The sequence below is a fragment of the Glycine max genome, chromosome 6, assembly GCF_000004515.6.
Source record: "Glycine max cultivar Williams 82 chromosome 6, Glycine_max_v4.0, whole genome shotgun sequence".
NCBI classification, from domain to species: Eukaryota; Viridiplantae; Streptophyta; class Magnoliopsida; order Fabales; family Fabaceae; genus Glycine; species Glycine max.
This window is the reverse complement of record NC_038242.2, coordinates 21,532,236-21,545,326: the sequence shown is the minus strand read 5'-3', so window position 1 is coordinate 21,545,326 and position 13,091 is coordinate 21,532,236. Positions and strand designations below refer to the sequence as shown.

Here is a 13,091-nt window from a genome sequence, read left to right as displayed (position 1 = left end):
TTTGTCTTCCAGAAGCACTTCAGCCTATATTGCCAATTTTTCTTCAAGTACTCTTCTTTTCATTCAATTGAAATTTCTGCATTTTATATGATCATTCCATGCTTACCAAATATAGTTATTTAATTTTTTTAATATGTATAATCTTAAGAGAAAATATAATATATATATATATAGAGAGAGAAAATAATATATATATATATATATATATATATATATATATTTACATATATAATGAACTTATACACATTAGTTTTTGTAAAAGTTGGTGAGAAAACTTTTATAATTAATTTTAATCTATAGTAAAGTCGAATTCATCTTGCACTCATTTTTTTTTTCTTCCGTAAGTACTTACAAGACTAATTATTATAACATGTTTATATAGGATATACTTATAAAAAATCTTATTTAATTTTGAATTTAATTAAAAAAAATTCAATAAAAAATTTATTACTTTGACCTCGAATATAAAACAAAAAATATTAATTCGCAATAGTAAAAAATGTTAGTTAACTTTATTTAATTTCACCAATGTCATTTGAAAAAATGAAATTCTTTTCCTAAACAATCATCTTTACGTTCTCACCAAAGTAATAAATAATAAATAAATAACTATCCTCACGCTAATATTTTAAATGAAAAATGAAAACACTTTTTGTGGAGAATTTCTCTAATATTCATTTGTGGAGAAAAAACATAGACTTGTATGTCAAACATAAGTTAAATTTTTGTGCTCTATCTGAATAATTCTACTGTTATTTTGATAATTAACTGGTGTGGATCTGACCTTTAGACGTCATCTGGTCAAAGTCTGCAGTCCGTGGCAAAATGGGTAAAAATGTGAAAGGCTAAATGCAGCTAGCTAGCAAAAATGTGTAGTTGGGAGTTGGGACCTAAATTCAATTGCCGGATTATTTTAAAAACGTGTCCAATTTGAAAACTTTATGCAGCGTTCGAAGCGGACAAGGTGTGTGTATAGTACTAGCTAGAAGCTAGTATATATTAATTCTGAATTTCTTAGAACATGTTTTATTAATCTTTATATTTGTTAAACATAGAAAACGTTAAATATTTTCCATGCTTAAACCATTAAATACATTTTTAATTATATCTTCTTTATAAAATATTAGAAAAAAAATTATAAAAAGATACTATTATAGCTTACTCATAATTCTATGAGATGTGCATGCATACTGGATAGCGGCAAGTTGTAGAAGAAACTCACTATTGATTAATCACATATCCTAGTCAGTGCTCTCTGCCTATACATATGCAATGTTCATGCTTTATATTGCTTTTTTTCTTATATAGTTTAAGTAACAAAATGCTTCATGAGATTCTCAAGCTTGTTTGATATATAACAGTAATATTGAACACATTAAAGTCTGATAACAGTAATGTTGAACGCTCTGGAGCAGCTCAAGGACTGAGTGAGATCAGATTTTTTCTTATGACCGAAAAAGTTACTAGTTAGCTTGTAAATTAGAGGAACTTTCAATGCGAATGTTTGTAGTCTTTTATTGAACCCTATACATGGAAACTATATATACTTTTGATAAGAAAAATTATGATACTAGGATAGTGGGTTTATTAAGCAAGCTGGGTATTTATAGTAAAATTGGAAACTAACAAGAATCGTGGATGACTATTTGAAACATATTGGTGGTATTCTAGTATTAGAATAGAACTACTTTAGTGTGTGTTTGGATGGAGCAATTAAAGTGAGTAAAGTATTTTAACTGAGATATTAAAATGCTTCCTTGTAAAATGATCTGTTTGGATAAAGAATTTTAGAAATAATTAAAATGTCATTATTTTTTTGAAGCATTTTAATAAAGTAAATTGGCAGAATTTTAAATTCTCACCAAAAATAGAGGAATTAAAATTTCCAGCCACTCTCAGGCTCTCTCTCCCTCTCAGTCACATGCTCTCTCTCCATCTCAGCCACTCTCACGATGATAGTTCTCTCTCAGCCGCACACTCTCTCTCATGATGCTAGCGCGCTCTCTCCCTCAGCACACTAGCTCTCTCCGTACCTCTCTCTCCCTCTCAGCCACCCTCACGCACCACACCTATCTCTCTCTCAAGTAAGTTCCCCTTGCGATTTTGACCCACTCTTGCTGTGCCATGGTGTGTTCATTTTTTTTTTGTTAATTTGTGATTTATTTTTTATTTAGTTGTTTGATTTCATTGGTTTTATACTGTGGGTACTCATTGTTTGATTTCGTTGCTCATTGTTTGATTTTGTTAATTTGTACTGTGGACATTTTTGCAAATTTGTTAGGAACAGACCATGCACTCTAGGTGCTTGTGTTTATTCTTCTATAAGAACTTTTTAGATGTCTTATTAAGAAACCTTTCTCCCTGATCAATTATTATTTATTACCTAATTTCCGCTTCTTCTTCTTTCCAAAGAAAATGAATTGAAGATCATGATCATGTTTGTGTTGTTCTTCTTGCTGTCTATCTGAATACAATTATTGAGCTATTTTGTTTTAAAACAATATGCACCATTAATGGATAATATCGTAGGTATTATGAAGGTGGCATTTCATCAGTTTACATGTGGGAAGATGATAATGAAGGTTTCGTAGCCTGCTTTTTAATAAAGAAAGGTGGGGTTGTTATTTGAGTAAACTCTAATGCTACTCATCCTTTTGACCTATTTTTTGATGTGATATTTTTTGCAATTCCATGATTAAAGATGGCTCAAAGACAGGGCAGGGTCGACGGGGATATTTAGAGGAAGGTGCATGGGATGCTATACATGTTATAGAGGTAAAGTATCATTCCATTTATAAGATTAAACATGATAAATGCATATGTATAATAGTGACTTTCAATAGATTGGGAAACTAAAATATCTGTATTTAGTTCTAATTTTTCTGATTCTTTTCTTGCAAGTTTATTTCATTAATTCTTAGTCCTCTCATTTTTTTGTTAATTTAGGTGGGACCAGAGGAAGAAGAAAACACCAATTATCAGTTAACCAGTACAGTTATGCTGACTCTGACTACAAATAATGAGTCATCAGGAACTTTTAGTTTATCTAGATCAATTAGACATCAGGCAAGTTTTGACAGAATTAGTTCTTGTTGGCAATTAGATCATTTAATTAATTACATGGTTCTTGTTTGATAAAGTCACATAATGAACAATGCACCTTCATTGAACATTGAATTAATTACATGGTTCTTGTTTGATAAAGTCCATATATCTATATGCTTTTTAGCTTGAGGCAACTTTTTTTTTTAGTTTTTTCTTAATCCAAAATTAGTTTTTCCTTATATTTTAGATTAGTATGAAGCTATCAGTTGCTGATGGTCATCTTTGTAACATGGGAAGGATGATTGAAGAAATGGAGAGTAAGCTGAGGAACTCACTAGATCAGGTACTTCTTGATTATACAGGATTCAACCGCGTGCTTGTTGTATTTGAGATCAGCTTCTTTACTTTTTGTTCTTTGATGGGGAAGGGTTTGGGTATTTATCAAATTTGATATTCAGTTTGTTTGTGTCTATGACATTTCAAACTATAAGGCATGTTAATGCATGTCACAGGTTAAATTTTAAAACATAAAAAATAAGATATTTGATGAAATTCTTGGGGTGGACTATATACAAAGTTTGTAACATATAAATTTGTAAGCTTCGTCTGGTTGAAATGTTCCTTTGTACCCCCATTCTTGAATAATTATATTTTCACTTTTGCTTTGTAGTGGGAAATGATAGTCAACTTTATAGCTACATTTACATCATTACTTTTTATTTTGGGAAAAACCTTATGCCTCTATTTGAACTATTTGAAATTCTAATTGGCATTAGCTCTAGGACTTGTGTCTTCTCAATCAAAACATGTGTGTTGAGCTTGGGGAATACTCCACAGATTTTGATTACAATGGTCTAATCAAACCCAAAAAGAAAAAAAAAACTTCTTTTTTTGTTGTTATATATAGTTAAGAGACATTTCTTGTCATCCAATTTATATTCTAGGCTCTTGCTTGGGACAGGCCTAATGTAGAAAAATATGGACATTAAAATTTAGAGCTTATTTACATCTTTTATCTACATATTTGTTTTAAATCTCAAAATATTATCGTATATCATTATCATGCAATTTGGATTAAGAAGAAATGGATCCTAGCATAGTTAACAATGCAATTACTTCAACTGATATTTTCACTATAGTTATTTGTCTTTGATATTTTCACTGTAGTAATTTGTCTTTCCTGTTGTGACTATATTATCTTGTTTCTTCTATGTTAGGTTATCGTGAGCAAGGAATAGAGAGGAATTGCATTCTTACAAAGCAAGAGAAAAAAGTTTATTATTCTAAAATTGTTTGATTATGTTGTTTGTTTTGGATCCTCTAATTTGTAAAATAATTTGTGAATTATTGAATATTATAAGTGAAGTGATATCAATGTTGATGATATATGATTTTAGGTGTTGACATGGATTGAAGTATTTTCTTCTGTTAAAATTAATATCATTTGAATTTTGTATGAGATAAATATCATTAAATTACATAATTATTTAATTTTAATATGTTTTTTAAAATTATTAAGAGACTAGATAATTAATTTTTTCAGCAAGAATAAAGAATTACATATCATTCATCTTTTAATTTTGTAGTATTATTTAATTCAATTTTTTTTGTGTGTTACTACAAGAATATTGTGTAAGATTCAAAATTGTTTAGCATTACAATTATTTTGATTATTTAACTATTAAATATTAAAAAAATTATTATTATATATTTATAACATTAAATTTATTTTGAATATTTAACTATTTAAAAAATGACTCATATTTATTTTCATTCAATATTGAAATTTTAATTTTTAAATAAATATTTAAAAATGAGAACTTAAATTTCATTGAAATTGAATTACTTTGTCCAAACAAGAAAATTAAAATACAAGAAATTGAATTGCCTCATCCAAACAAAATATTTACAAATGAAAGGAATTTAAATCAAGGCAATCAAAATGTTGTGTATTTAAATTTCCAAGTAATTTTTAAATCCCCCATCCAAACACAGGGTTAATGTGTTATTTTCTCTGTAATTGTTGTGCTTTTTCAAGTCTGTTAGTTTCAAGTCAACTCTCATGCTGATAAGTTATTTAGCTGTCATTTTACCATATTTTTTCTTTTGACTTGGTATTCATTTACAGGTCTTAGTTGGGACCACTATATAGTCATGTCAATTGAAACTGGAGGTGTAGCACCCAGTTGGTTAGGAAATTTGTCTTATACAAAATATTTTATTGAATTTCATTATATTTGTATTGTATTACATATAGCTTCTTGTATTTATTCATTATATTTGTATTGTATTACATATAAGCAACATAGCTTCTTGTACTTATTCATTAACTAATTTGATAGCTGAAATTTGACCTGGGTTTATAAAGTTTGCAAAAATAATAATAAAAAGTCTCATTCTACATCGGTTTCACCCTCAGAACCGATGTAGAAAACTAACATTCTACATTTGTTGTACCTACACAACCGATATAGAACAATTCCCATTCTAAGAAGAGTTTGGTACCATGCTCGTCTTCGTACCAATGTTCTTCAAAGACGGTCCTTCAACCGATGTCGTTATTCGACAACATTGGACTACCACCACGCGTCATAATTGATGTAGAAAAGTCATTAGAACCGATGTAAAAGGCCTTTTTTTTTAGTAGTGTAAGCCACCTCTACTATTTATTGACAATGTTTTATGTGTTGAAAGATTAAAATATAAGCTACTTCTCTTTATAAGCAAAATATAACCTACTTAGTATAAGTCAGTTTTGTTATTTAAAAAAAAAACAAGTCAATTTTGTTATAGTGAGTATATGACATCCTTTAACAAATATACATACAGAGTAAAAAAAAAGATTATAACACTATCCTTTTTACTACTAAAAGACACATCAATCTATAATCTATATAAGATTGATATTGTGGATTTAAACAATCAAAAGGTAACTTGTTTGGTTTTCAAAGAAAATGAAAAATAAATTTGACATAAAAAGTTTGGACATGTCATGTAAAAAATTTAGAACCTTAGTTCATGATATAAATAAGATAAATTATATAATAAGTGAAAGCATAACTTGTAATAATTATTATCAAACTCTGTATATATCACATAGTTTCTTTCAAAGTAAAAAATATAAAGTATCTTATAATATATATATATATATATATGAAAATTTTCTAATCTTAACTTTTCAGTAATGTGTGAATTAATGAACACTACTGAAAAAACTACTTTTTAAGTCGGTTAAAATGCCTATTTTATGAGGGTTTTGAACCATCGTAAAATAAGGCATCGTGAAAGGCAAAAATGTTACAAAGACGGGCTTTTGAATCATCGTTGTATATCTTATTTTCTACGACGGTTACCACATAACCGTCGTAGTATGTCGGACCAATCAATGACAGTTGTTAGCTTAACCGTCTTAGTATACCTATATGCTAACCCTATTTTCTACAACGATTACCGTATAACCGTCTTAGAAAGTTCTGCCAACAACGACGGGTTGGGAGGGACCGTCTTTATATGTGCCTGTAGGCAATGGCCTTCTACGACGTAGTATGTCCAATATACTAAGACGGTTATTACATAACCGGCATAGTAAATCAAACATACTAAACGTCATATTCGCGACTTTTTTTGTTTATATTTTTTTTTTGTCTATTGTATCTTTAATCATTTTCAACATTGATAGGAACCAAAACTATCATAATCATTTTCATTTTCAACATAAATAAAATCATTTAACTACAACAAGTGTGAAAAAATCAATATATATGTGTATATATATATATATATATATATATATATATATATATATATATATATATATATATATCCATTACAATACAATACAATATTATGGTATCATCATGCTTCAAATTGAGAGTGGATTTGATGTATGATTATGGTATCATCATGGTCTACTCTAATATAAGCCAAGAAAAAAAAAGTTTGAGTCTATGTTTGCCAAGGAAACTTCAAGAAAATAAATTACAAACCTGCAAGCTCAACAGAATAATCATGTGGAGGCTGCTCTTCCACAAATCTGAAATCTATGTTTCCAATATTTTGAATTTCCTTAAATATCCATTCTGGTGGAGTATCTTCACGCAACAACTTAAGGTATTGATAGACAAAGCCAATGATATCAAAGATATGTTAAGTGAAAAAAAAGGTTAAAATCTTAAAAATTAATTTATATAGATTGATAAAAACTAAATAATAATATACGAGATTAATAAAAAAAATTCAAGAATTTTGAAGCAAATGAATTGACATGACTTACATGAATGAGATCAATCTTGCAGCCCAAACAACAATTTTTTGAAGGCCGAAGACGAAATGGTAGTTGCAAGCTGTTGGTCCACTGGAAAAAAAATGATATTATGGATTTATTAGCCGATATAAGAATTCCAATTCAAACCTATCAAAACAATTATAGGTCAAATCCACAAGCAATTCATGGTGCATTAACTCATACAAAAAAACAAGATTAACCAGCTTCAAAGAAATAGTTTTTCTGATTGTTCATTACTAAAAAGGAGGAGGAAAACATCATAAATGAGAGCAAAAAAAAAACGCAAATTCACGTGTACCCAATTGTTAAAAATTGAACTTTTTTAGCTGAAAATCAAATCATAGTGACCAAACAACAACAAACTTAGAAAAGCAGAAAAACCTAAATGAAGATTAGTTAAACCGTAAACAAGGACATCAAAGGAAAAAAAAAAACTCCAGTAAGTACAAAGGAGATATGATAGATTTTTCCTTCAATTAAAAAAAAGTTTGAAGAAAGATAGATGGATAGATTGAGTAGGAAAACAAGGCCACCATTAAACCACAAGGGAGTAACCAATAAAAAATTTGAAAAAAATAGAAAAACAAGTGAAAGCAAATTAAACTTGGAAGGCAATTAATATAGGCAAAGCTAATGTGAGAAAATAATATACCCAATGTTTGTAGAAAAATGTTTTTAACATTTACCAGTGATCATGTTTTTAATATTTGATCAAGTCTTCAAATAGGCCAATTCAATAAGTTGATCAACTCCACTCTCACTAGAGAACAGAGAGACTGTAAAAAGAAAATATAATTTGTAATTAAATATACTAAACAAAAAAAAAGAGAGAAACAGATCACATGGACAACCACCAACCTATCCAATTAAGCAGCAGCTCAACTAAAACACATCCAACAGATCAACCAGATGTCAATGGCTGAAGTATATTCAGTTGTGCCAAATATGAGCTCAGGTGCTCTATAGTGTCTAGAACATATGTATGATATATTTGACGAAAATTATTCATCAAATTAATATATATTTAATAAAAATTATTAAAATACAAGCATAATATAAAGTGTTACCTTGTAGCTACTGTTGTACCAATCATGAGTATCAAAAAAGGCATTGTCATCATCATCTGTTTCTTCCTCTACAACATCATTTCTCTCATTGTCATCTTCAGATTCACTTGCACTTCCTTATGAATTAAAAACAGGAAAACAAAATAAAATGTATAAAAAACACTGTTAGGTTATAATTGGGATATCAGAGATAGAAATAGTGGAACCTAAATAATTCAAGTTTCAAGAAAATGCTTCAAAAAAGTTCCTATTTCTTGTCTAGAATGACTAGTCTATGTATAGTAATTCAAAAACAGTGGAAAGAGTGGAAGACCGATGATTTATCACAATTTACCTTGTCTTTTGATGGCCACTTCCTAACTACAATATACGCCCAATTTACCTCAATCTTCTTCAAGACTTCACTTTCCAAAGCTACTTTAAGCTTTTCTGCTTCCTATTTAAATACCAAATAGTCAAGCAGCGCTGGATGAGCCGAACCTTTAATATATAATATTAAACATTAATAAAGAGAATGGGAGTGATTGCAAAAAAATAGTCCAAGGCATGTTCCAACTCAAAAAGTTTGAACTTACAATTTGTTAAATTTGAGTATGCTATAATGTTTTTGCTAACTAAACAATGTAATTATCAAATGAATTTTATAAAATTTCACCAAAAATATATTTAAAAAATAACCTTCCAATTAGAACAGAAACTACTATTTAAATAAAGAAATGGGAAAATGAATCTTATATTTTAAACAAAGGAAAAAAAAGAGAACCTACTATGCAACATTCTTCTCTTGCCATTGGACGATCAATGTCCTTGCGCATCACCCATCTTTTCCATTCATCCCTATAAACATTGTGTTCTTATTCCTATGAAAGATTGTATCAAAAGGTGGAATAATCCATTAGAATAAATTAACTTTGATACACGTATTAACTTAATTAATTAAAAAAATACCAATAGTATATATGGTGAAATACCAAGTATGTCTTTTGTGAAATATTGCTACATTTTCTTTGTCTAACGTGACTTTACTACTACTCTTTTAGTATTCTTGCTATAATTATTATATTCATAATCTGTTGATATTGAAATTCTTAACATCCAACAAGGTTGAGTGGGGCACTAAAATTCTTCTCACTCCACTTTCTCTTAAATAGTCTTTATTATAAAATATTAATAATGAGTTTAGCAAGTAAAAAAATTTAAGATGAATAATATTTCATTTTAATAGTTGTTGATACTATATCTAATACTTTTTTAGGCTGCCAGAATTTTTGTTACAAATAAAATCTCAGTTAGATATTGTTGGTAAAGCCATGTACCCCAAAATAGAATGTCATTAATTAACACGAACATTTCTATGAAATATATAATATCATAATTTTATAAATCTAATAAATAAAAATAAAACACCACTGCTTAACATTCAAAATACACAAAAATTTAAATTAAATATATCATAATATATACTTAAACTTAAGTTTCAATGATATACAAAAATATTCATGAATAATAACAAATTCACTTCTAAAAAAGATATTACGAAATACCTTAAATAAATTTTTATTTTTTTGTGAAAATTAAAATGATATCATACTAAATATTTTTTATTACCTTGTGAATCAATTTTTGGCTGATATCTCTGATTGTTTTTTACTAGTTATTTTAATATTGGTTCTGTGGTTTTTCAATAGTCTGGGCATGCAGCCCATCCATAGACTATAGTCCCTCAGTGCTTATTATGGGCCAAATAAAAAATCATGGGCAAAAATAAAGGACATTGGAGGGGATTGCTAAGCCTACCCCCAACTTTAAAAATATCATAAAATTACCCACACACAAAAAAAAATCATGGGCCAAACCATATTTTCTACATTTATATGAATGTATGTTTATACATTTTATACATATTTGATTTGATTCATATATGAGTGTATCCACACACATATATGTTTATACATTTTATACATATTTAACTTTAAAATTAGTTAATAATTAACGGGTTAAAAAATACTACTTCAATAAAAATTTAAAAATGAAAAAAATTACTAAAAAAAACTTATTTATAAAAAAAATACATATTCTTATAAGTACCTAAATAAATCCATTACAAGTACTAGTCACAAAATGATGTATTCATGCTTTATTAGAGTGCATAAGACTTATTAAATAAAGAGTAATATTTGCGCCATCTTGTGAGCTTCAATAAATCTTAGTAAATAAAAGTTGTGTTGAAAAAGTATTAATTGTTAACCATTTATATATTATAATACATCAACTTGATGGAAGACAAGACTCTAATATTTAATAATTGATGGTTTAGCAAAGATTTTCAAAGATTACTAGTGAATAGTGAAAAATTACTGAGAAATTTTGTACACAGAAAAAAAAACAGTACACAAAATTAGATTGTTATTCTTTTCTTTACTTTTTTAGAAATATGAAAAATAAAAGGTAGAAGAGTTGAGACCCAATCCAGAATCAACTGTCTAGCTTGACTATCTCAACATAGTGGAAGTAAAATTTCACTGCCATCAGAATTTGTCTTGATTCATTACAAACCAAGCATGCCAAGAATTGGTCAATTGGTCCAATAAAATTTAACATCTTATAGCCTCTAAATATTATGTATGGGGAACTTTGACCTCACACTTGAAACCAGAACAATCTGCTAGAATTATCCCTAACCAAGCATACCAAGAATTTGTCAATTGGTCCAATAAAATTTAACATCTTATAGCCTCTAAATATTATGTATGGGAGAACATTGGCCTCACAGTTAAAACCAGAAGAACAATATGCTAGAATTATCCCTAGGTCCTCTAGAACAATCTGCTAGAATTCGTTTTGGTTTGAGAATAATTAACTCTGTTTAAAGTTTAATAAGCTTGCAAATTCGTGTTCCAGCCAGACTTATTTCATGTTCCATACCAACAAGGCAGGATGACTCTTAAAAGTTAAAACAGAACTATACACACGTATTGGCCTAGTTTCGAATCAAACTTCTCTAGCACAATAGAAAAAAGTTAAGATGCATAAATTAATTTTAATTTACAAGTTTGATTTATTTTAACTTCTAGTTTTCTTCTTTTTTTCTGGTAAGTGTTTATTGAGAACTTTATAGTAACTGGACTGTAGTCATAGATATGCAGAGAGACCCTATCCGTATAATACTCATTTCAACAACATTCAAATTTTGACATAAGGAAATTCAAAAGGGAATGAAAACTCACTAAGTGTAAAAGAAGAAAATGCTTCCTCCATCCTCAGTAGCAATGAGTATGAGAAGCACCAAAAGCGCAGCAAAGGCAAAAACTCTAAACCTGAGCAACCAGACACAGTTGATTCCTTTCAAACAAGGCCTCCAAATTTCATCCTCGTACAAAGTCAATGATGTTTCTTTCTCTTCTTCCTTGTTACCATTTCTTGTTGCTTTCTTCCGTGAAACTTCATACTTTATTATAATCAATGAAGAAATGATAGTTGAAAACAGAACCAAAATGGCACAAACCAAAACCAAAATGGCACTAAAAACACTTAAATTTTGTCCCATTAATGATTAAACATCTAAAGAAAATTATCAATTTATGTATACTACATCTCAATCAAAATAGAGTATATTTTAGTTTAATTGAAAATCCAGTCTCATTCTCTGAATCTCTAGTCCAATTCCAACTATTAAAACGTACCATTACGACAATGGAATAAAAAATACACATACAAATCTACCGAAAATGACAAACAATTTCAGAAGCAAAATCAATGACTAAGCTGCTGCATTACTTGAGGTTTAATAGCACAATAATATCTTGGTGTAAAACAAACGTAGTAACAGAACTAAACCCTAAGCAATTCGCTTTGGATCTCAAAAGACAAAGAATATCGCAACAATTTCAATTCAACATATTACAACTAAAAAGGCCGAACCAACCTAAGAAGAATCCACCAAACAGACAGGCCATCCAGATCCCGCCGTTTACACGCGCGCGACTGCCGCTGCGGCGGCAGAAGTGGCGGCGCTGCCGAGGAACGAGAGGAATCCGGAGCTGTTAGGCTCCTGATCGTCGAGAAACAGATCCTCGGGAACGCGAAAAGCCCCGTAAGCGCACACGATCGCCAATCCAACCATGAGGGCAGAGATCAACAAGGATCCAACACTGGTGAGCAAAATGACAAAGGTGCGTTCGAAGAGGACGACAGGCTGATCCGAAGGGAGAAAGAGATAAAGGAACGACCACGACGCGAGGAGACCGAAGAGGACGAATAGCGAGAACGAATGCGTGATGAGCGAAAGCGCAAGCATCAACACGATTAGGGTTAGGTAATTTATTGGTCAAAACACATTACAGTATACAAAGACGGGCTTACGCGATAGCCGTCGTAGTCTTATTTATGTTAATTACAACATTGCCACTAGGTTACATTCTAAGACGGTTCTTTGTAACCACCTTAGAATGTGCGACGTAAAAATCAATATTTCTCCCCTGAATTACAAAATTGCCACCGCCTCCTATTCTAATACGGTCCTTTAGAACCGTCTTAGAAACAACGTTGTAAAAACACCCTTTTATAGTAGTGGAAGCATCATCATAAACATTTTACAGGCCAGGCAAATGACCCCCTTGCGAATTGCAAAAACATAAATTGTCCTTATATTGACTCCTCCATTAAAAGTCAATTATACAAATTAAAATCTAATT

General features: G+C 29.7%; 1 protein-coding gene and 1 long non-coding RNA gene across 2 annotated transcripts; one reads left to right on the top strand and one right to left on the bottom strand.

Moving 5' to 3' along the window:
- The first annotated feature begins 2,054 nt into the window (after window positions 1–2,054).
- Window positions 2,055–3,064, top strand: LOC106799147 (uncharacterized). Its single transcript, XR_001388908.3, has 3 exons — window positions 2,055–2,612; window positions 2,702–2,775; window positions 2,947–3,064. It is a non-coding gene; the product is annotated as an uncharacterized lncRNA (long non-coding RNA).
- Window positions 3,065–12,367: 9,303 nt separating this feature from the next.
- Window positions 12,368–12,694, bottom strand: LOC100786904 (PRA1 family protein B4). Its single transcript, XM_003527099.2, has one exon. The coding sequence runs from the start codon at window positions 12,692–12,694 to the stop codon at window positions 12,368–12,370; it is 327 nt and encodes a 108-aa protein (XP_003527147.2).
- Window positions 12,695–13,091: the final 397 nt, after the last annotated feature.

Coding starts and splice junctions, on each gene's coding strand:
- LOC100786904 (XM_003527099.2), bottom strand. CDS start 12,694: ATGCTTGCGCTTTCGCTCATCACGCATTCGTTCTCGCTATTCGTCCTC.